The sequence below is a fragment of the Zalophus californianus genome, chromosome X (assembly GCF_009762305.2).
Source record: "Zalophus californianus isolate mZalCal1 chromosome X, mZalCal1.pri.v2, whole genome shotgun sequence".
NCBI classification, from domain to species: Eukaryota; Metazoa; Chordata; class Mammalia; order Carnivora; family Otariidae; genus Zalophus; species Zalophus californianus.
In genome coordinates, this window is record NC_045612.1 from 44,333,074 (window position 1) to 44,353,664 (window position 20,591).

The 20,591-nt window shown below is 42.6% G+C and overlaps 1 protein-coding gene across 2 annotated transcripts; it reads right to left on the reverse strand.

The window, feature by feature from the left end:
• Positions 1-4,317: 4,317 nt before the first annotated feature.
• PLP1 (proteolipid protein 1) lies at positions 4,318-19,553 on the reverse strand. 2 transcript variants are annotated; one of them, XM_027608105.1, is made up of 7 exons: positions 19,364-19,553; positions 10,924-11,110; positions 9,947-10,208; positions 8,699-8,867; positions 8,158-8,231; positions 7,317-7,382; positions 4,318-6,440 (listed from the first exon to the last, which is right to left on the reverse strand). In XM_027608105.1, exons 1-7 carry the CDS (start codon positions 19,365-19,367, stop codon positions 6,369-6,371), a joined length of 834 nt encoding a protein of 277 aa, XP_027463906.1. In that variant the 5' UTR covers positions 19,368-19,553; the 3' UTR covers positions 4,318-6,368. The 2 variants fall into 2 exon arrangements, with proteins under 2 accessions (XP_027463906.1, XP_027463907.1); XM_027608106.1 differs by having other exon boundaries at positions 10,052-10,208; positions 19,364-19,522.
• Positions 19,554-20,591: the final 1,038 nt, after the last annotated feature.

Here is a 20,591-nt window from a genome sequence, read left to right on the forward strand (position 1 = left end):
GGTGAGTGGGAGAGGGAGAAGCAGACTTCCCGCTGAGCAGGGAGCCCCGATGCGGGGCTCTATCCCAGGACCCTGGGATCATGACCTGAGCCGAAGGCAGATGCTTAACCGACTGAGCCACCAAGGTGCCCTCCAAAAATTAAAAAATTTTAACCTGGAAGTATTTTAAAGTGGCTGTAACAACCTCAGCTACTAAAAACAAACAACAGCAACACACACACACACACACACACACACACACACACACACACACACACTCAGTAAACACCTGGCTTTGAGAAATGTAATTTACTTGTGTGTCTCCATCCAGATACACTAGTTGCAGAATATATTCTGGGGTACTTGCTCTCTGGAATTATTTACACCAACCACCAAGAAGAAGTTGGAAACATGTACTGAAAATGGTAAATCTGATTTTAGGAAAATTGGTATGGAAGCTTTCTTTCCAGCAATCATTAGCTGAGCCATTTGTTTACTAAATCCACTCCTAGCTTGTGATAATAATATCATCTGCATATAGGAGAATGCTGATGTTTCCATTCACATTTCTTTTTTGTTAACGAGGGCTGATTTAAGATTTTAAATCAAATGAGATTTTGACAAATTCATTTGTGGTACAGTTGAGGTCATGGAAGGGAGCTTTGATTGCAAGAGCCATATTTCCCTTCTTTTTTTTAAGCCACTCTACATGTGATCTCAAGTCATCAAATAGAATTAGAGCCCATCTACAAATTTTCAAATATCAGCTGGTTTGTTTGGTTTTAATATTGTAACCCTCAGAATCCAGCTTTGTGATTTTCCCTTTTCATGTTTGAAAGGTGTACCTCTGAAACAAATTATACATTTTATGTTAAAAAAACAGAAGATAGCAGGAAGGGAAGAATGAAGGGGGGGAAATCGGAGGGGGAGACGAACCATGAGAGACTATGGACTCTGAGAAACAAACTGAGGGTTCTAGAGGGGAGGGGGTGGGGGAATGGGTTAGCCTGGTGATGGGTATTAAAGAGGGCACATACTGCATGGAGCACTGGGTGTTATATGCAAACAATGAATCATGGAACACTACATCAAAAACTAATGATGTAATGTATGGTGATTAACATAACATAATAATAAAAAATTTAAAAAAAAACTAATGATGTAATGTATGGTGATTAACATAACATAATACAATAAAATGTTAAAATATCAATTTAAACAAACAAACAAAAAGAACGGTAGAGTTTCACATAACACGTGGAGTATCCATGAAGTTAGTTCTTGGGATCCCTGAGCTGGCTTACTGTCCATGTTAGTGAGGAGAATGAACTCAAGGCCATTTAACATTTTTCAACCTTAAATATCGTAGCACGTCAGCCGTCTTTCTTTAGATACAGACTTGCATGCCTACGCCTTCTTTTACTTGGCCCTTTGTTTCTAAGGGGACAGTACAAGTCTTTCCCTGATTCTGTCTTTTCCACCTTTTCTGTCAAAGAATGGTAGTCTCATTCTTTACCACAAACCCTATTTCCCTCTCTAACCCTTTTGTCTTTAAGCTGGGTTCTATGCGGGCAAAGACTACCCGTTTTATTCACTGCTGTATTACTAGCACCTAACATAATACTTGGCACAGAGAATTTGTTAAATAGATGTTTGTTGAAGGTTTGAATAAAATATTAATGTTGTATTTCTTTTGATTATGTCATAATCTGGAAAATACTCAGGTCTTTATCTTATTTTTCCTTCCTTTGGAATGAAGTAGATCGATTCAAGGAGTACCAGAGCAGGAACTTGGAGACACCAAACTTTGGAGGACAACAACAATTATGAAGAGCATGGTTGCTTGTTTCAAAGTGAACAAGGAAAATTTTCCCAGCTTATAGATATTGACTTGAATTCCTCACCTGCTTATTGATGTAGGAAAGGGCCAAGTATTAATTAGTACGAATTTTTCAATGTAATAATGAATATTTCTTACATTTGTCACTGAACTTTTATCAAGCTAACTGTTAATGTCAAAATAGACACATTATCTGTGCTCATGGTAAGGAAATCCAGAAAGAAGTGCCTTGTACCATATACTACTCTTCCATGGCTTCTCAGACTTAGCCTGGATGAAAAGGAAAAGCCATACTGAATAGCCCGTGTGTATATAAATCCAGATCCATGTGCCCTCTGACTCCCCAGATGACTGAGTGGGTGGAAGCATGCACATGCATTGTGACAGGGTGTGCATAAATACTGTCACATGTAAGGTCAGAAGCAGGGTGACACGGAGAGAGCCAGTCACAAGTTGTTAGGACTCTAAATTGAAGTTTTGTTTTTATCAGGGCCCTAGAAGACCAGAGCCACGTGAAGTCATGGCCCTTAACCACTACCTCTCCCACGTACAGAGAGGAGAATTCAGATGCCCATTGCAGTCAGCTGGTCAGACTGCTTCTTGCATACTCCCTGCCTCCACTCTGCTTCACCCTGGAAGACCTCTCTTCTGTGTGGTTGAGGCTGAATGAGATCCTTGAATGTAAGATCATAACTTTATCACCTTTCTACCCACACTACCCCCAAACATGAAATTCCCAGAGCTGGGAAACCTGGGTGGCCCAGTCGGTTAAGCGTCTGCCTTCGGCTCAGGTCATGATCCCAGGGTCCTGGGATTGAGTCCCACATCAGGCTCTTCACTCAGCGGGAAGTCTGCTTCTCCTCTGCCCCCTGTTCCCCCTGCTTGTGCTCTCTCTCTCTCTCTGACAAATAAATAAATAAAATCTAAAAAAAAAAAAAAAAAAAGAAATTCCCAGTGTTTAGCACAATGCTTAGTAGATGTTCAATAAATGTTTGTAGACTGAATTAATGAATGAACAAATGTTGTTCTGGCCGAAGCTGCAGCATCCACACCCTGCATAACTGCACTCGGTACTGACCCTGAAGATAGAAAAAGCAATACAACTGACGCTGTAAGAAAATGTTTCTTGTTTATACTGCTGCATCTTGATCTTTGGCTGATCTAAGCACAAAGAGAGCTCTTTCAGTTGAGAGAAAGGAGGTTTATGGTATGTGGGAGAGCTAAGAACAATGGGCTCAATTGATAGACTGGAGATGCTCTCAGCTTCTGAGAGCCTGGAAACTCCATCTATAGATCAGTCCCAGAGGGCAGAGCCAAATAAGGGCAGATGGAGAACACGGCTTTCTTGGGAACTGGCTTTCTGCTGTTCTGAGGCAAAAATACATTCACTCTATAGCACCCTGAATCAATTCTCCAAAATATGGTGCTGTGTCCTTGTTTGCCAGGGTCTAAAAATAAGTCCTTGTCATATTTTTATGCTTTTTGTCTTAACGTCATCCAACCAGACTTGCTTGCAGAATATTAATTGTGGTGAAGCAGAAATCAGGAGATTACATTGAAACTGCTTTTCAGCGGAGCTCCTTAACTGACGACTGACTTGTTGCCCCCAGCTAAAGTCTCCTTTCTCAGCAATCGTGCTCCTTGCCAGCAGCAACTATGGGACAATGAATCTACTCCTAATTTTAAATCAGCTTTCTTTGGGCAGGTCATTAGAGTGCTGTCCAAGAGTGTCATATTCTAGCCTAGGGTTGTAAAAGGGATTAAACGCTGTGTCCCAAGTGGGCTAGTGGGCGGGCCATCCAAGGTAACAGGTGTCACTACTTTACTTTAATAGTGCCCTGCCACCGGCTGTTTAAATTTACATTGTCTTTACCATATCTACTCTGCCCCTACCTTAAACCTTTCATCCAGTACTTTTCAGATAAAACTAAGCATTATTCATGTATGAAGCACTGAGGGCTCATTATTGGAATATCCAAACGATTGAAAGAGAACATAGCAATAACTTAATCCTCAATACACCAGGGCTGAGGCACCATTATATTAAAGAAGTAACTGTATTTGAGTCTGAATGAGCAGAACACTCTGAAACCCAACTTCTAAGAGAAAAGAAACCTTAAAACAGGCATGTCCAGGTATATAGGCTTTCGCTGCATATACTTAACTAGAAGTTCTCAGGTATCAAGACCTGAGTTCTACAAAAACAAAAACAAAAACAAAAATAAACAAACAAACAAAAAAAAACCCACCTATGTTCTAGTCCAAGCTCAGGTATGTGCTTATTGGGTTTCTTTGGGATTTACTTTGACTGTTTCTTAGTGTCCCAAGCTATAAAAATAGAAGGGATTTGTCTATTTTTTATGTCAGAAAATTGTTGTGAGAATGACTTGGGTGACCTAAAAAATAAATAAGCTCCTTGAACAAAGCACAAAAAAGGTCTAATTATTCGAGTTTCTATTGTGGGGTTACACAAAACAATTCACTCAAAGGACACGATGTTTGATTGAGAACATTCTTAATTTTATTTTTCTTTAATTTTATAAAATTCATTTGGTAAGATAAGTTCCTAAAAGTTTATCCTTTATGTGTGTTAAAATTGAAATTCTGTATCAGAAATGAAGGAAACACTTTCAGTTAACTCTCTTTGTGTGTGTATATGTGTGTATGTATGCGTGGGAGGTTTTCAGGGAAGGGTTGGTTATTTGTTATGTTATTAAATCAAAACAAAACACAAGATATGGATTACTTCACTTTCCTTGATCTTGATTGGTTTCTTACAGAACCTTTTCCATCTCCTCCCTCTATGCAGCCTGGAAGCTTATCTTGTATACTGGTCTGAAAACAAATATTAAGTATCTTTTTGCAAACATCTTACTTCTCCTTAAACATTGCTGAAACAACTTTGGGGGAAAAAAAACAAAACAACTCTTTACAACAAAAGAGCCACCTACGGTCATATCCGTAAAATCTCTTTCCATAAAGACCAATCAGCCTTTTCTTTTTTAACCCAAAGTTAACAAACACAGAAAGAGAAGCCTGAAACCTGGGAGTTATTCAGGCTTCCAACTCTTTCCACCTTTCTGTTTCCATGGAAGCTTACCAACTAAATAGCTGATGGCTGGGGCATTCTATTAAGTGATCTATACTAGGAGAGAATAACCTATATGTTAAACCTGACTCTTCAACACATCGAGTTAGCACTGCTAAATCAAATCATCCCCCATTAGCTTAAAAAGAACAATCAAATAGGTTATTCAAATTGAGGTTCAAATTCACCAAATCCGTTTCTGCAAAGAGCAGAATAATTTGGAGAAAATCTAGTAGATGTATGGAACTAGCCAATTGTAAATATTATTTGCAATGTTTAACGTTCAATGTCCATTTGCTAAAGAATCATAATCAAAGAATCATTCTCTAGACCTTTCTGGTACAACCCCAAACAAGTGCTAAACAAACTGGTAAATGTGAAATACACATCATTCTGAAACAAATCAAGATCTTCAAATCATCTTCTATGACTGAATGGATAATACCCCATGAAAAGAGCACCATTGTGAAGATATGAGAGGCCAGAGTATACAACTAATTAACAGAAAAAAGACACGCTATCCAAAGAGTTATCTATCCTGTGTCTACCAGAGGGCTGGCTCAGTTTACACCGTTAGCCACTAACAACTGCTGTTCCTTAGGCCAGTCTTTTGTTTTTGTTTTTTTTTTATGAGCTAGTTTCTCTCTGTTCTCAGCTCCTTGGAAACCACAGGGTTGTCATGGTAGCTGTTATCAAGGAAAAGGGAGTGAGAAGATGCTGACAATACCCTGCTTCTTTTCTCTAATAAGGTGTAAAGCCAGGTGCCCACTTGGTCTACACAGACATTACGCTCCCTTATGCTATAAGTAAGATTGGCTGAGTTAGGGCTTAAATAGTCCATTGCCATCAGGGTCAGTGCTCTCTTTCTATGGGTGAAAGATCCTTGCTTTGACCCCCTTCTCCCAGCTGCAATAGGTAGATTTGGACAAATGCTGTTATTGTTTTGTTGGCATTCTTTTTTTTCTTCTATCTTCTGTGGTAAGAGGGAGACAGGAGTGGGTTCTCTGTTTTGTACATCAAGGAGAATATATTTGGCCCCAATAGATGTCAAGGGGACCAGGTACATCCCTTTTCTCTACCTGAGCATCTTTCTTTCCACTTTGTTTCCATCAGTGGAAGTGCCCTTTGAAGAGAAAACACTTCCTGGTCCTCAGGAGATGCTTGAAAATTGAATTAGAGCCTCCATTCCTTTGTGACTTGCAGTTGGGGAGTCACCATCTGAAGAATTTCCCATTTCTAACAGGAACAAGCTGTGAAGCAAAATGACTAAAAGAGGTACATAAGAGGGGAGAGTCCACAGAGAGACATTAATCACCACAAGACTCTCCTTTCTTGTTACACTCGTCAAGTAAGAAGAGGGCCAGTCAGTGGCAAAGGCAAAGAGTTAACATGGGAGACGCAGCACTGTAGGCTGTGTGGTTAGAGCCTTGCTATTAGAGAAAGGGAAATTTCTACAGGAGATCAGAACTTGGTGCCTCGGCCCATGAGTTTAAGGACGGCAAAGTTGTAAGTGGCAGCAATCATGAAGGTGAGCTGTAGGAAGAGAAGAGAAAATATGAGTGAGAGTAGAAAAGGAAGTTCTCCCTCCTCCAAAGCTTTAGTGAATGAGGAAGGGTAGAAATAAAATCAGTTAAATAAAGGAAAAACCCCTGATCTGTAAAAAGCTCCATGTCCCAGGCTCTCACCCTACCTGCCTGACTAGAAGTACTCCCTGAGACATTTCCTTCTAATGGCTCAGGCCCAGAAAATCAACTCGACGAGGGTTTATTCCATACCTATCCTAAGTCCTGGCACTTGGTTTTCCTCAGAAAAGTGAACAGCGCATTGGGCTCTGCCATCATCCCAACCACATGTCTGAGTGACCTGGAGTCACAGGCTGCTTGCTGCCGACACACAGCCACGATGAGCAGCACAGCACAGTTCTAATAATGTCAGAAGGTCCTCCCAGGGTTTTCAGAAGAGTAAGTAAATCCCTTGGAGAGTGCCCAAGGTGGATTTGTATTGACAGCATATAGAATTCCAAGCTTTGGAAAATCATGTTCAGTAATGTTTCCTTGTTCTTGTCACTCATCTGACCAGCATGTGTTGAGAATCAACTGCAATTTTGACTGCAAAGCTCTTGGCACTATTACATGCTCTGTAAATGTTAAATATTATCATTTCTGACTATTAATCTCTTACCTTCTCTTTCCCCACACCACTATTCCTGTTCCTGTCTAATTTCTGAAGTCTCTCTACCTTGCCAACCCAAAGTAGAAGTTCACAGTCTACACTTTGTTGTCTCTTCCCAGGCGCTTGCTTCTCTCCAGCATCACAAGGTTAGCAATCTATCTTTTTGCCTTTCAGCATAGCTGTACCCAAGCTATCCCAGGACTATTTATTTGCCAGGATCACATTCAGACAACTCACCAGGGAAACCAGTGTGGCAGCAGCCCCCACAAATGCAGCAATAAAGAGATGGAAGGTCATTTGGAACTGCAAGAAAATGCAAAAGGGAGGAGAGTTTCTTGCAGCTGCAAAAATATGCTCTGCTGTAGATCATGCATGCAGCTTCTTGTGTGTTAATTCTGCATCTATAACTAAACTCACTTCCCTGAGTGTAGGCCTCCTGTTCTTTAATGTACGTCACAGCACCTAGCCCCGTAGCACTCAGAACACAAAGTATTCATAAAACACTCATAAAATATTTTAATCAACTGGTTCCCTACAGTTGTACCCAGGATCCCCAAATTTAAAGTCATGGTTTAAAGTTTTGAACGTTTAAAGCTACTGCCTTCTTCTTCAGGATTTACTTTTATTCCCCTGCCTCATTTGTAGACGATATCCATTGCCAACACAGTGTTTTCCTCTTTCAAATGTACTTTTTGTATTTACTTCTCATTAGAGATGGAGGGGTTCCAAACTGAAAGTGTTTTTGTAAAACCTATGAGTATGTCTCTATGCAGAAATCATTTTCTTGATAAGGTTTTTATTCTTTTAAATAATTTTTTTTCACTTGGGGGATTTTTCATTAATCTCTATCTTTACCTAAAACTACAAATTTCTCCTTTAAGGAAGGAAGTCTTGGAATGGAAGTCTTTCTATGCAGCTCTAGGGGAAATAGAAGTTTTAGCATCTATGCTCAAAATCCAGCAAAAAAAAAACAAACAAAACAAAACAAAAACTATGGCTTTTAAAATTGAAGGCCATGGGTAGAAATTTGTATGGTACAAGCCATTCCATTGTGAAAGAACTCAAATGGCCCACTCACCTCAGCTGTTTTGCAGATGGAAAGAAGGTTGGAGCCACACACCTTGCCAGGGAAAGCATTCCATGGGAGAACACCTGGGTAAGACACACAAGTCAACCAGGGTGAGCTTCATGGAGTTGTGGGGCTCCACGGAGATTTTCTTTCAGAGCCCTTCTTACATCTTTAATCATGCTGGCTGAAAAGTTGAATCCCACTAACAATCAGGATCCTCTTTTGTAAAGATTTGCAAAAAAAAAAAAAAAAAAATAGAAGGTGGTACTGAACAGTTGTGTAATCTTGTGTTTGTTATTGAAATGTACTGCTTCTCGACCAGGCTAGAGCAGTGTTACCAGCCAAGAAAACTCCTACCACTTCCAAGAGAAGTTCCCTTCCAAGGGAAGAAATCTTTCCAATTTCAGTGGGGAGGGAAAAACAAACTAAGATCCAGGCATCCATAACATTTTTCCCTATAATCACCACCCTTGTCAACCCAAGTAAAGAACCAAATACATAGTGCTTTCATAGGGGGTAAGAGAGCCAAGGCACCAATACCCTAACTCACCATACATTCTGGCATCAGCACAGAGACTGCCTATACTGGCAGAAGTCTTGCTGGGGAAGGCAATAGACTGGCAGGTGGTCCAGGTGTTGAAGTAAATGTACACAGGCACAGCAGAGCAGGCAAACACCAGGAGCCACACAATGGTCAGGGCATAGGTGATGCCCACAAACTAAAACAATTGACATGGGGTGGTTAGAAATCAGCATCGGCCTGCAGACATTGAAGCACAAACTGGGAGATCCTGGAGTGGCATGTGCCAGATAGGAAACCAGATTCCAGGGATCTCCACCAAATGAAATTAGTAAACAGGGCACCTCTGCCAAATGTCGTTGGCAGTATCTACTAGAGAACTGGCCCCAAGTGTGATGGAGGGTGGGTGGAATGGGTGGGGGTTGGAGTGAGGAGGATCCCTGGGTTAGAGAGGCTTCAGGAGATTTTTTGGGCAGATAAGGTATAAAGAAATCAAAGCAGATCTTGAAAGAAAGTCGTGCCATTTCTCGCCTTAGGCTGAGCTTAGAAAATATTCCTCGTCATAAGACTTTTCATCCCTAGTCATTGAGCAAAGCCAATAGGAGGTTTAAATTTCAGATCCAAAAACCTTTCTAAGCCAACTGCTGGCCACAAAATGTATCACCATAACCTACAGATATTCAACCCCCCAAAAGATCTTACTTAACTCTAAAGACTGAAAACCAATGTGTGCCTCACTAGAAGCACGGATAACCCTCAGCAAAGATGAAGCATTAAATATGTATATCCATGTATTTCCCCTGGGACCTCCAACAGTGTAGAATCCCAGAATATTGGGAATTCCACCTTGGAGTGGAATTATTTAATTTCCATGATCCACCCTCCCTCTCAGATCAGGTACCTGCGTCTCAATCCCATGAGTAGTATTTAGGTTCTTAGGTGGTCAAATCTTATTTTATTGTGGTCCCTGCTAAGAGGAAAGTAAAGGAATACCAACAGATGGCTTAGAAATGGTCCGATTTTATGAAGTATCCACAAAACTCATGCTTTTTTTTTTTTTTTTGAGATGAAATTTTCTAGGGAATTTTTGAAAGGTGAGGCTAAGCCAGCTAGGCACCACGTTCTTCCTGACCTTCTCGTTCGGCTGTAGCCATCACTTCCTCACTCAAAAGCAAGGCCCCTAGAGAGGACCCAGCCTTCGGTGGGGATGAGGCCACAGACTCACGCCCAATTATCCCCCACCCCTTGTTATTGCCACAAAATCCTGAGGATGATCACCTTGTCGGGATGTCCTAGCCATTTTCCCAAACAATGACACACCCGCTCCAAAGAATGAGCTTGATGTTGGCCTCTGGAACCCCTCCCCTTCTGGCCCCCTGTTACCGTTGCGCTCAGGCCCTTGCCGCAGATGGTGGTCTTGTAGTCGCCAAAGATCTGCCTGACTGCACCGGTGGTGTAGAAGCCCTCAGCCAGCAGGAGGGCCCCATAAAGGAAGAAGAAAGAGGCAGTTCCATAGATGACATACTGGAAGGCATGGATCCTGCATGAACAGATAAACAAAAGATATCAGGAAACCTTATTAACTGAGGACCCAGTTCCCTTCCTGTGTAAGTAAGGTGGACACTTGAGTGAGCACCTAAACAAGGCTAGGGATTTTTTAGAGGAATCACTAGGTTCCTCCACCCCTTGCTTACCCTGTGACCTGAAGAACTGGGGCTCTATTCCCCTTGGCCTGACACTTCAGAGATGTTTCCTCAGAGGAGAAAGCAGAGAGGAGCTAGACTAGGAGGAAGAGGGATTAAGGAATAGGGGCCTACCGTGCTAGGAACAGGAAAGTCTTAGTACGGAGCCTGAGCAGACTCAAACGGTATGTCAAACCAAGAGCAGCAGCCCCAGTCTGTCCAGTCATTGTGCCTTCCCTGAGTTCTCCATACCTGTCACTGCAGAGGCTCCAACTCAGTCAATGTTAACCTTATGGGCAGAAGTTAGAGCACGTGGGACAAAGCAAGTGCAGTGGGGGGTGAGAAGTGGGCTGGCAGGCAGACAGAACTCCCCTTTCTGAATTTGGCATTTCCCCCTCATTCAGGACCTCAGGTGGGGCAAAGGTGAAATCTGCAAACAGAGGGAAGACTCGGGAATCCTGTCTGGCTCTACATTAAACCCCCTACTAATCACTAAGGAACTAATGAGTTCTATATGTCTCCAGGGAGAGAGGGGAAAAAGAGAGGGGTTTGTGTAGGATAACAGGTACTTACACATTGATGAGATACTCATAGTCCTGGTAGTTTTTGGAGAAATAGGTCTCAATGAGCTTTTCTGTGCCAGTGAGTGCTTCATGTCCACAGCCACAGAACAGTGCCACCCCAAAGAAACATAATCCAGTGGCCACCAGGGAAGCAAAAGGGGCCCCTACGAGACATCTTGCACAGCACTCTAACAAGCCTGAGAGGAAGGAGGGAAAAAGTCAGGGATGTTCCATAAGTAGTTCATGCCACTCATACCTCTCTGCCAGACCAGTCAAGCCCTGCACTCACATGCACAGTTGGAGTAGTCACGCCAGAGTCCAAAAGCACAAGAGTCTCCAACTTTAGGCTTCTGGAATGTGAGATTGACCCAAAAACCTTCACTTTGTTCCATTCTTGAAAATAAGTCCTTAATTTTAATTCCCAGAATGTATGGGTTTTTAAAATAATCTGTCATCAAAGTAGCAAGCTAGGGAGATTATGGGAGCATCCTCTCCTTTCTTATTCTGATTTGTTTGTTTCAGTCATTTATCAACTCTTATGGAGTACTTACTATATGCCCAGCATTGTGCCAGGTGTTATGTGGGTTGTGAAAACATAAAAGACATAGACTTTGCCATATAGGAGTCTTCTGTTTACTGAGGAAGAAGGAGCTAAGTAGACCTAATATTTTCAAATAACAATTCCAGGCAGCCAAGTAAGTGGTTACAGAAGGTAAATGCAACAAAAGTTCCACAATGGACGGGTGCAGGCCAGAGATGTTGGTATTGTCAGACAGGATTTGAGCTTTGGAGAGCATTCCAGGTGGGGGAAACTTTGGAAATTGCATGCTTCTGGATATTCCTGAACATTGGGTGTATTTGTCGCATGGAATGCTTGCTTCTTTTTCATCTAGAATATTATGTGGAAAGCAGTCCAAAGGGAAGGAGGAAACTGGCAGAGAGCAGGAGACAGTAATGGGAGGATGACTATTATTCACAGTAATAAAAATGCAAGCTTAATGATTTTTGAACACTTTGCCCGGCTGATTTGTCCCCCTATATTGCAGCTTGGCCAATGTCTGCACCCTCAGGTTTACACAGGAGTCCTGTCAAAACAGCTACAAAAAGACTCTATACAAAGTCAGCAAAGCATGAAACCTCTTTCTAGCATGACGAAAACACACCAGAGCCTGGAAACAGGTGTCTCAAAGTGCTAAGAGTCCCTGAGATACCGAGACCTGTCACCCTAGGCCCCATGCCAGTGTTGCTGAGAAACAGGAAAGGCACACAAGAAGTCGTAGGCTCTAAGAACTGCTGTGCCCCAAGTACTAGTCCCATGCTGTAAGTGCCACATGGAGCAAAACTTAACAAATGTCAAGTAGATGGCAGACTAGATGAGGAAACGGTGGCTCCCTCGGGCCACTTGGCCAGATCCCAAATATATAAAGCATATATGTGTGTGGGGTGTGTGTGTGTGTGTGTGTGTGTGTGTGTGTGTGTGCGTGCTGATTTTATACATCTATTCATATATCATATAATATATATAGATATGATATATGAAATATTTTATATATATCATATGTGTATATGAATTATATACACATATACAGCTGATGTGCTGAGAAGCTGTTTTTGGAAAAATATGTTGGAACTCCTTATAAAAAGAAAGCAAATTGTACTAATTTCTAGGTTTGAATTTTATATCCAAAGCTCACTTGTCTATGCCACAGTAGCAAGGACTAGGGGAGTCCTTTGCCTGACCCTCTTAATACTAGTAGTTTCTTTTTAGCCCTGTGTGATTAAACATCTGTTGATCTGCATGGCTGATGCAATGTGAACAGATTTTGAAGGACCAGATTATCTCTATGATGAGAAAGTTGAGGTGGAAGCATTTGTCTCTGTTCTCAGAGCCACAGAATGAGTGAGTTCTATTATCCATCATCCCCTAAAATAATAAGCCTTCCTTGGTCCTCAAAGATTCTGGTATGTGACACCAAAGATGAGGCTCAGAAGCCCAAGGCAAGCAGACTAAGTAGCTAATATTTGCAGCAGAACTGAATTTTCATCCTTTTCCAAGAACTGAAGAACTACTGTCAGAAAATTTGGCCTCTATGAGAAGCAATCAATTTGTAGCTGTGCTGTAGTGGAGGCAGAGTTTACTTAGTATGAACTTTGCAATAGTGCTTGGTAACAGTGCTTCATCAGAGCTGTGTGTGGTGTGTGTGCATGTGTGTGTGCGTGTGTGTGTGTATACATGCATGTCTGCATGCATGTATATACCAGAAAGAAAAACACAGCAGTTCAAATTGATCATTGTTCTCAGGAAACATTCCAGAAATTGATCTTCCTCTTTCTCAACAGGTTAAGATACTAAATGCATGCTGTAAGTTAAGAAAAAGAGCTTGGAAATAAATAGTGCTGCCATTTTCCTACTGTCTATCCAACTCTTCCCCACCCCCAAACTCTTAGACTCTTCTAGTAAAGGTCTCTGAAGCCTGAGGGTGGGGGGAGGAGAAGGTCAGTGACCTCTCTGTTCCCTCTCTCCCCAGCACAGGGTCAGGGCTTGGACAGAGCCCTCCATAGCTCCCCTGGACAAAGAAGCCTTGTTTTTCCCTGAGATCCCAGGAGCCTCATTGGTATTCTGCAGGGGCCTGCAGGCCTGGGGGTGGGGAGGGGGTCAGACCCAGGGAACAATGGCAGAACTGTTTATTTAGCCCAGAGTAAGGACAGCCATCAACCCTAGCAAGTTACCGTCCTGTGCCACTCACTCACCCCAGCTTTTTCACCCTGGGAAGAGCTAAATGGCTCAGGTGTGATCAGGGATGAAGGAACTTGAACTCTTGCTAGCCAAACAGGGAATTCCACTCTAAGTTTTAGCTGATGCCCCCTCCAGGGTTATAAAGATAAGGAAAAATCCTCTTGGTGTACCTGATCCCTTGATCATCATCCAAATAACCAGAGAGTGTCAGATGTAGTGTCCTTACTGGGTGATAAAGGGCTAAGTCTTGGGAGCAACTCTGGATCATCCACCAAAATGCTTTCTTTTTACATACATTTTTCCTCTATTTTCTTAGACCTCAAATAACTTAGTACCCCTCTTCCGCTGCACTGCCACTCAAAGCAAAGGACAAGAAATAAATAGGTTTTAACGAGTCTTTAACATGGAGTTGGAAATAAATGGCCCCAGATAAATCACTCTGGAGTTCTATAGTTCAATGATATCAACATACACATTACATGTCCATCTCGTCACAGATGAAATCTTTTTCTGGGGACATCTAAGTTCAGCAGAAGTGAAGAATCTCAGTCAGTCTGACCAAGCAAAAAATCAACTTTTAGATTTCAATTGGAAAAAACTCAGAACATGCAAAAAAAAAAATGTGTCTTCATCAAAGTATTTGACAATCAAAACATTCTGAGAAAGGTCCATGGTGTTCACTTTGATTTTTCACAGCCCAAGAAATGTCTTTGGGAATGTGTAAACAATAGCCTAAAGCCACAAGCTCTACATTTCAGCACCCTTCATGGTTAAAAGGGTACTGGTTTGATTCAGGAAGGCTGTGAGGGATTCTGGAGCCCTTTGGCTCTCTTAAGAGTCATGTTCATGTTTCCAGGCTAAGTACAGATTGTCACATGGTAGAGTTGGCATAAAAGAACTACAATAATAATAATATTACCCAGTGCAACTCAATTGGATTAAACTGCCTGACTTTGATGAGAGGTCATAGAGAAAAATAATGACCCTTCCCAGTGTTTTCCTTTCATTTCTTTTGATGTGGATTCAGTACAATTATTAAGCATATTTGAAGTACGCTGGGCACTATAAGAAACAAAAGGGAATTATAAAGCCCAGGCCCTTTCTTCAATGACCTTTCAGTCTTGCTAGGGAGAACAAACTTGTGTCTGTGAATCAAAGACCAAAGCTACCTATAACTTAGTGTTAAAATGTATATGACCAAGTCCTGTGAGCAAAATGTAAGCAAAGGTGTTGGTTAGATTTATCCGCAAACTTCCAAAATGAGTCTAATCAATCTGTGCTAGAACTTCAAGCCCTTCTGACCAATAGTTTTCACAGGAATCTGACAAAGATTCCCAAAGGACCCATTGTTAATCTTATCCAGATCCATGTCCATCCAAGGGACTGTGTTGATCCTGATGCTGTCTCTTTAAGCAGGAGCCAAGAGCTCCCAAACCCTCCCTCCTTTCCCATGCCCTGGGCAGGCCTCAAGGACCAGCTCCATGATGGAAATTCAGTGTGAATCTGGGAACTCATCAAAGGGAGGAGAGGAAGGGCTTTCAGTGAAAGAGATGGTAGAAAGAGACCAATTGTGCCTTGCACAATTCCTAGCCTGTCCCTTGAATCCAGCTGACAAAGGGAGAGATAGAAGAACCCTATACAATAGAGTTAAACAACAGGCAAACTCATTGAGTGAAAAACTGGCCCCATCTCCCTAAGTCTCTAATCTGCTCTACAGTCGTACCCTCCTCCTAGAACCCACCCCTTAACCTCACTCCATGAACAGAGGCCTCCTTGATTGGGGCCTATAGCAGTTGACAGGGCCAAGATGCTAAAGCAACCGTGACTGGTACTGGGGATGGAAGGAAATCAGTGGGTGGGTTCTAGGAGTAAAACAACAATCATCAGGAGGTGCCAGAGACAAAGACTTTTGCTTCTGGCCTTATCCTGGTCAGACAAAGCCCTGACTATAATCTTGTCTTCCCTACATGAACTCAGCACTTATACTGCATTCAAGTGGTGGAAAGGAGCCCTGCAACCACCGGGACATGGGAATCTAAGCCTGATGGATGGTCAAGTCATATGGATAAAGTTAAATAAAAGGAAACTCAGCCTCTTGTTTGGACAGATATTATTATTACTATAGCAACAACATTTGGGCCAATTTGTTTCCTATACTCCCTACTCCTCCCCAAACACACACACACACACACACACACACACACACACACACACACACACACACGCGCGCGCGCGCCAATATATGCCCAAACATTGGGAGGTTGGAATAGAAGCTTGATTATTAAACTCTATTCCTGACACATTGTCTTCATCTTGCCCACTTATGCAGAGGTAAAAGAGAAGAACCTGATAATAAGCTAAGAGACGTTTTCTATACCTTATTCCTTAGGTCAGTCTCTCACCGTTTCCTCCTCTCTCCTTGGTTGCAGTGTGAAGCTGATCTGGGGAGCCTTGTTCTCTTCCTTGGGATGTCACTGATTCTTTTCCAGAGCCCTGCCTAGCAAAGAGCTCAGAGGCAAGTACAGAGCAGTAAGATCACCTTTACAACCATTTTTAAATAGCCAAGGAGGAAGTAATCAATCAGTAATCATAGGGTTTTTGAGGTAAGTTTGGAACTGGGTAGGCCCTAACAGTGGGAAAGAAAGGGAAACCTGCTCTGTTTGCCTTCCAGGCTGATGTGACCTTACCTGATCATGTCACTGTCCTGACTCGATCTTCTCTGGATCTGAAGTTCTGTAGGCAAAGAGGGCATTTCTACATTGCTTTCTTTCAAGACCAAGAACTATACCCTGGGGATGGTTTTCAGGGCTTCAAGATAATACACAAAAAGGCAATGAGGGAAAAAGATGCCACTGGCTGAGTGCCAGTGCCTTGATGGGTTTAAACACTCTATGTCCCCTCCCACCCATCTCCCAGGGGTTCTTAGGCCTTACTACTACTCATATAGCTTTGAGAGGATAGTTCCAGTTGTCAGGCTCTTGACTAAACTTCCAGCTTTCATAGCGCAGAGCCAGGGCAAAATCTCCTCCAAGCAGAGCAAGCCTTTCAGTTTGCCTGGCTCTTCAAGAGCTCCTCTGGCTCTGCAGGGCCAAGGTGAGGAATGGGGTGGGGAAGGCTGTCGTGATCTTTTTAGTCACTGTCTCTAGGAAGAGTAAATGAGTATGCTGGTTTGGATCTGGTTTCTTTTTAGCTCTTGGCATTCTTGTGGCATTCTTGCCATCCTGGTGGGATGCAGTTAGTCTTCAGGAATTTTGTAAAACTGGACCCCTGCTTTGTATCCATACTTCTTTCTTGCCTAGGCTACCCTCACTTAGCCTGCACCAGCCAACACTACCCTCCTCGGCAAACAGCCACCTTTGGAGGGAAGCATCACAGTGTGGTTACCAGGGTAACAGCCACTGTTCTCAGACAACAGGCTTGCAGGAGCCAACGTTTTGCTGTTCAGTAATAGCATTATGTTACTGAGCAGAGAATAATCAGCTACTGCTCTTTAGCTCTTTTCCGGTTCCATTGTTATCCCAAAGACTCATTTGGAACATCCCCTTCCCAAGTCAAGACAAAGTTTAATGAACTACGATTTCCCCCATAAACCTTTTATATGGATAATACTGAATTCAGTGTTCCTCTCTGCTTCCCATCCTGTAAGATTGTATATGGTTGAGGTAGTGAGCTCTACATTTCTGGGGGTGATTAAACAAAGGCCATAGGAACATTTAACTAGCTGTCGTAGAAGGGAATCCTGCCTTGAGAGTTGGCTCAGGCAGCTTCTAAAGCTCCTTCCAAACCCAGATTCCATGATATAATTTGTCTACTACAATTGTTGGACAGCAACACATTCCATGTTGGAAGTAGTAGCAGTACAGTACCTTGTTAGAGTTGGTCTATTATTTACAAGGACTTGAGATACTTTGTTATTGAATAATCGAAAACTCAATGGCTACATTCATGTGCACCTGGCCCAAGGATTGCCCACCCCCAAGATCTGGGATCCAATACACAATCTCAACTGTGCCCTTATCTGTGGCAATCTCCCCTGGAGATTCCCCTGGAGGAAATCATCTAGCCTCCATAACAGGAAACTGTCCCTGTGGTCGCCTCATTTGTTCCTGCCTTTTCCTCAAGGCTTTCATCCCCTGAGGAAGTAATATTCCACATCATTCTTTACTCCCTCTTCATTTTTTAATTCACAACCTACCCAATCAGCTGCCCTGACATTACATAGGGTTCCTGATGTTACCGAGGGTAGGAACTGAGTTCCCCTAACATTCAACTCTCACCTGGCTACACTCAGTTGGTCAAATGATTCTTACCCAAGTGCACAAAGTATACACAAAGAAATCCCAAACCACTTTGGGAAGAGTAAGAGTCAGCTTATACACGTGTTATTGCATAATAATTGGTATGATCATTATTTATAATTGTTATAGAGTTTGCCTATTTTCAAAGGACATACATCATTATTACTTGATTTTCACAACCCTGAAAGTAGACAAAGCAGTTATTGTTATCCCCATTTTCCAGAAGATGAAGTGATAATTCACAGTGATCTACCTAAGGTCATGAAGTTCGTAAGTGGCAGATCTGAGATTCGAACCTGGTTGTGTTGCCTCTAGTCCAGTACCCTGCCCTCCTAGTTATCCATGTTGAATACATGCTTCAAAGATCTCTCTCAGGATGAAACAACCTAAAGGCTGACACCAGCTTAATATAATCGAAAACCTTTTTCCATGGATGTTGTTGGAGTCTTCTGGGTACTACATTTGATGGTGAATACAGAGGACAATTGATTCTCATTTCATTTAGGATGCATTCAAGCTGCTACTCTTTTGCCAAATGTGAACGATGTCTGCACATTTCTGTGGCATCCTGTGTGGACAAAGACCCTTGTGCTCTGTACTCTAAGTAGACACTACAAAGACCAGACCTTATAGCTTCTCTTTTTGTTCATAGAACCTGGAGAAGCCTTCAGTACTCAACCAAGTCAGTAAGAGCCATAAGGTCCCAGCAGCTTCCTTGTCATAAGAGGGATTTAGAGTCTGAATCATGCCCTCAGAAAGGCTGAGTCTGTGATATTTGCTAGATATGGCCACCCATATATGTGTGCCTGCGTGCACATGCACACACACACACACACACACACACACCTGCTACCCATATCTACTCCCCATGGTAAAGCCATGGAGGCCTTTATTTTCATTGCCTGAACCTGAGATTGGCCCTCTCAGCCATAGCCAAGCCTGAGTTCCATCTTGCCCAATTTCCCAATTTCCTTCTGATGCCAAACAGGGTCCAAACATTGTATCAGCAAGCAGTTATTTTATACATCTGAGGGCTAGCCAACACTCATTTGTCTCCAGAAGAACCAAGTATGTCAGCTGACCCAGCCACTACCAGGGCCTGAGAACAGGGGAAAAGAGAAGGTAGAGGGAAGTGAGGGGGTAAGAGAACACATGACCATATCCAACCCTCTGGGCACTCTCTCCAAGGACCTGTGGTACTCTCCATGTGCTGCTGGAGTTCTTTGGTAATAAAGCATCATTCTCAGTACAGCAGAGAAGGAGTTAACCTAATTGAGTGCTAAGGAATTAAACAAAACAAGTGCCAAAACACAACTCATTGAAACCATTGGAAACCCCAAACCCTCCAGTTGGAAATTCTCTTGCAAATTTCTGTGCCTGCTTGAATCTTCTATGCTAAAGTTTTTGAAACTCACCCATGTCTTTGGAACTCTGATTCCAATTGTAGCCGGCTGGCTAGTCTGCTTTGCGGCTGACTTTGTTCAGCTGGAAGGATCCTGGTCTCTCCAGTCTCCTTCTTCGGTCCTTTACTTTTTCTCTCTGAGTATCTTTGTCCTCTTCTCCTGCAATGAAAAGGGCTTTCTGATTGACAGCCAACCCCCTTAAAGAGACAGGCCCTCTTTCCTCCTCCTCTCCTCCTCCCCTTCTCCTCCCTTTGTCCCCACCTCCTTAGGGATACTCCCTTCTCTAAGGGCTCCATCTTTTCTTTCTGCTTTTCACTGCCAATTGTTTCATTTTCTGTTTTTCTGTTTTTCTCTAAGCCTTGTCTGTGTGGAATTTCACTTTGCTGCAGAGACATCTGGAAATGTGGTTTGGGGTAGAAATAAAAAGATGAGGTTCTAGAAGCCTCCAACTGATGTTTGGGTCTATTTGATGTGGAATGTGGCAGCACAAGTGTCAGAAGCCATGGAAACTGTAGCCCTGGCCAGGTGGTCAAGGTCAGAAACCTAGATGTTATTCCCAGGGTCCTTCCAACTCTGCCCCAACCCCACCCTTCACTCCTAGCTGCTCTTTGCCCTGTCGGCCTTTCCTCTTCCCCCACTCCTTGGCAAATAAGCATCCCTCCCCCTACCCAGCTCTAGAATCACAATAGAGAAGAAAAGTAATTCCTTCCAAATCCTTCTTGGTTTCAAGGGAATGAGGACAAAACACAAGCTGTTGATTCCAAAAACAGATTTTGACCAAGCTAGAGGAGGCTACAATTGTAAAAATTTTATAGATAAGATAACAGAGACCCAGAGAGGGGATAAGACCAACGCATGTTCACAGAATAAGGTAAAGAGAAGGTCAGAGTTAGGGATGTCAGTGATTTCCAAGGACCGTTATTGACTTCAAGACAAATCACTAACACGATCTGGGAATCAGGTAGTCAATATCCCATCCTGAGACTGTAGTGTCATCAAAGAGCTAAGGCCAGGCTGGTGAGAGGCAGGGAGCAGGTTGAGATAAAGCAGAGGCTGCCAGTGAAGGTGGAGAGAAGGGGAAAGGAAATATAGTCCTTGCCTCAGAGAAAAAAACACTAAGAAAAAATGGCCAAATAGCAAAAACAGGGGAAATATATGAAATCTGCCTTACCAATGATAGTTGTTTCTAAAGACTGTGAAGGTATTTGAGTACCTAACGTTAGGTGGAATTAGCCTGGGA

Coding starts and splice junctions, on each gene's coding strand:
- PLP1 (XM_027608105.1), bottom strand. Junction 8,232..8,698: donor TGCTGATGCCAGAATGTATG/GTGAGTTAGGGT, acceptor TGTCTTACCCAG/GTGTTCTCCCATGGAATGCT. Junction 7,383..8,157: donor CCATCTGCAAAACAGCTGAG/GTGAGTGGGCCA, acceptor ATTTTCTTGCAG/TTCCAAATGACCTTCCATCT.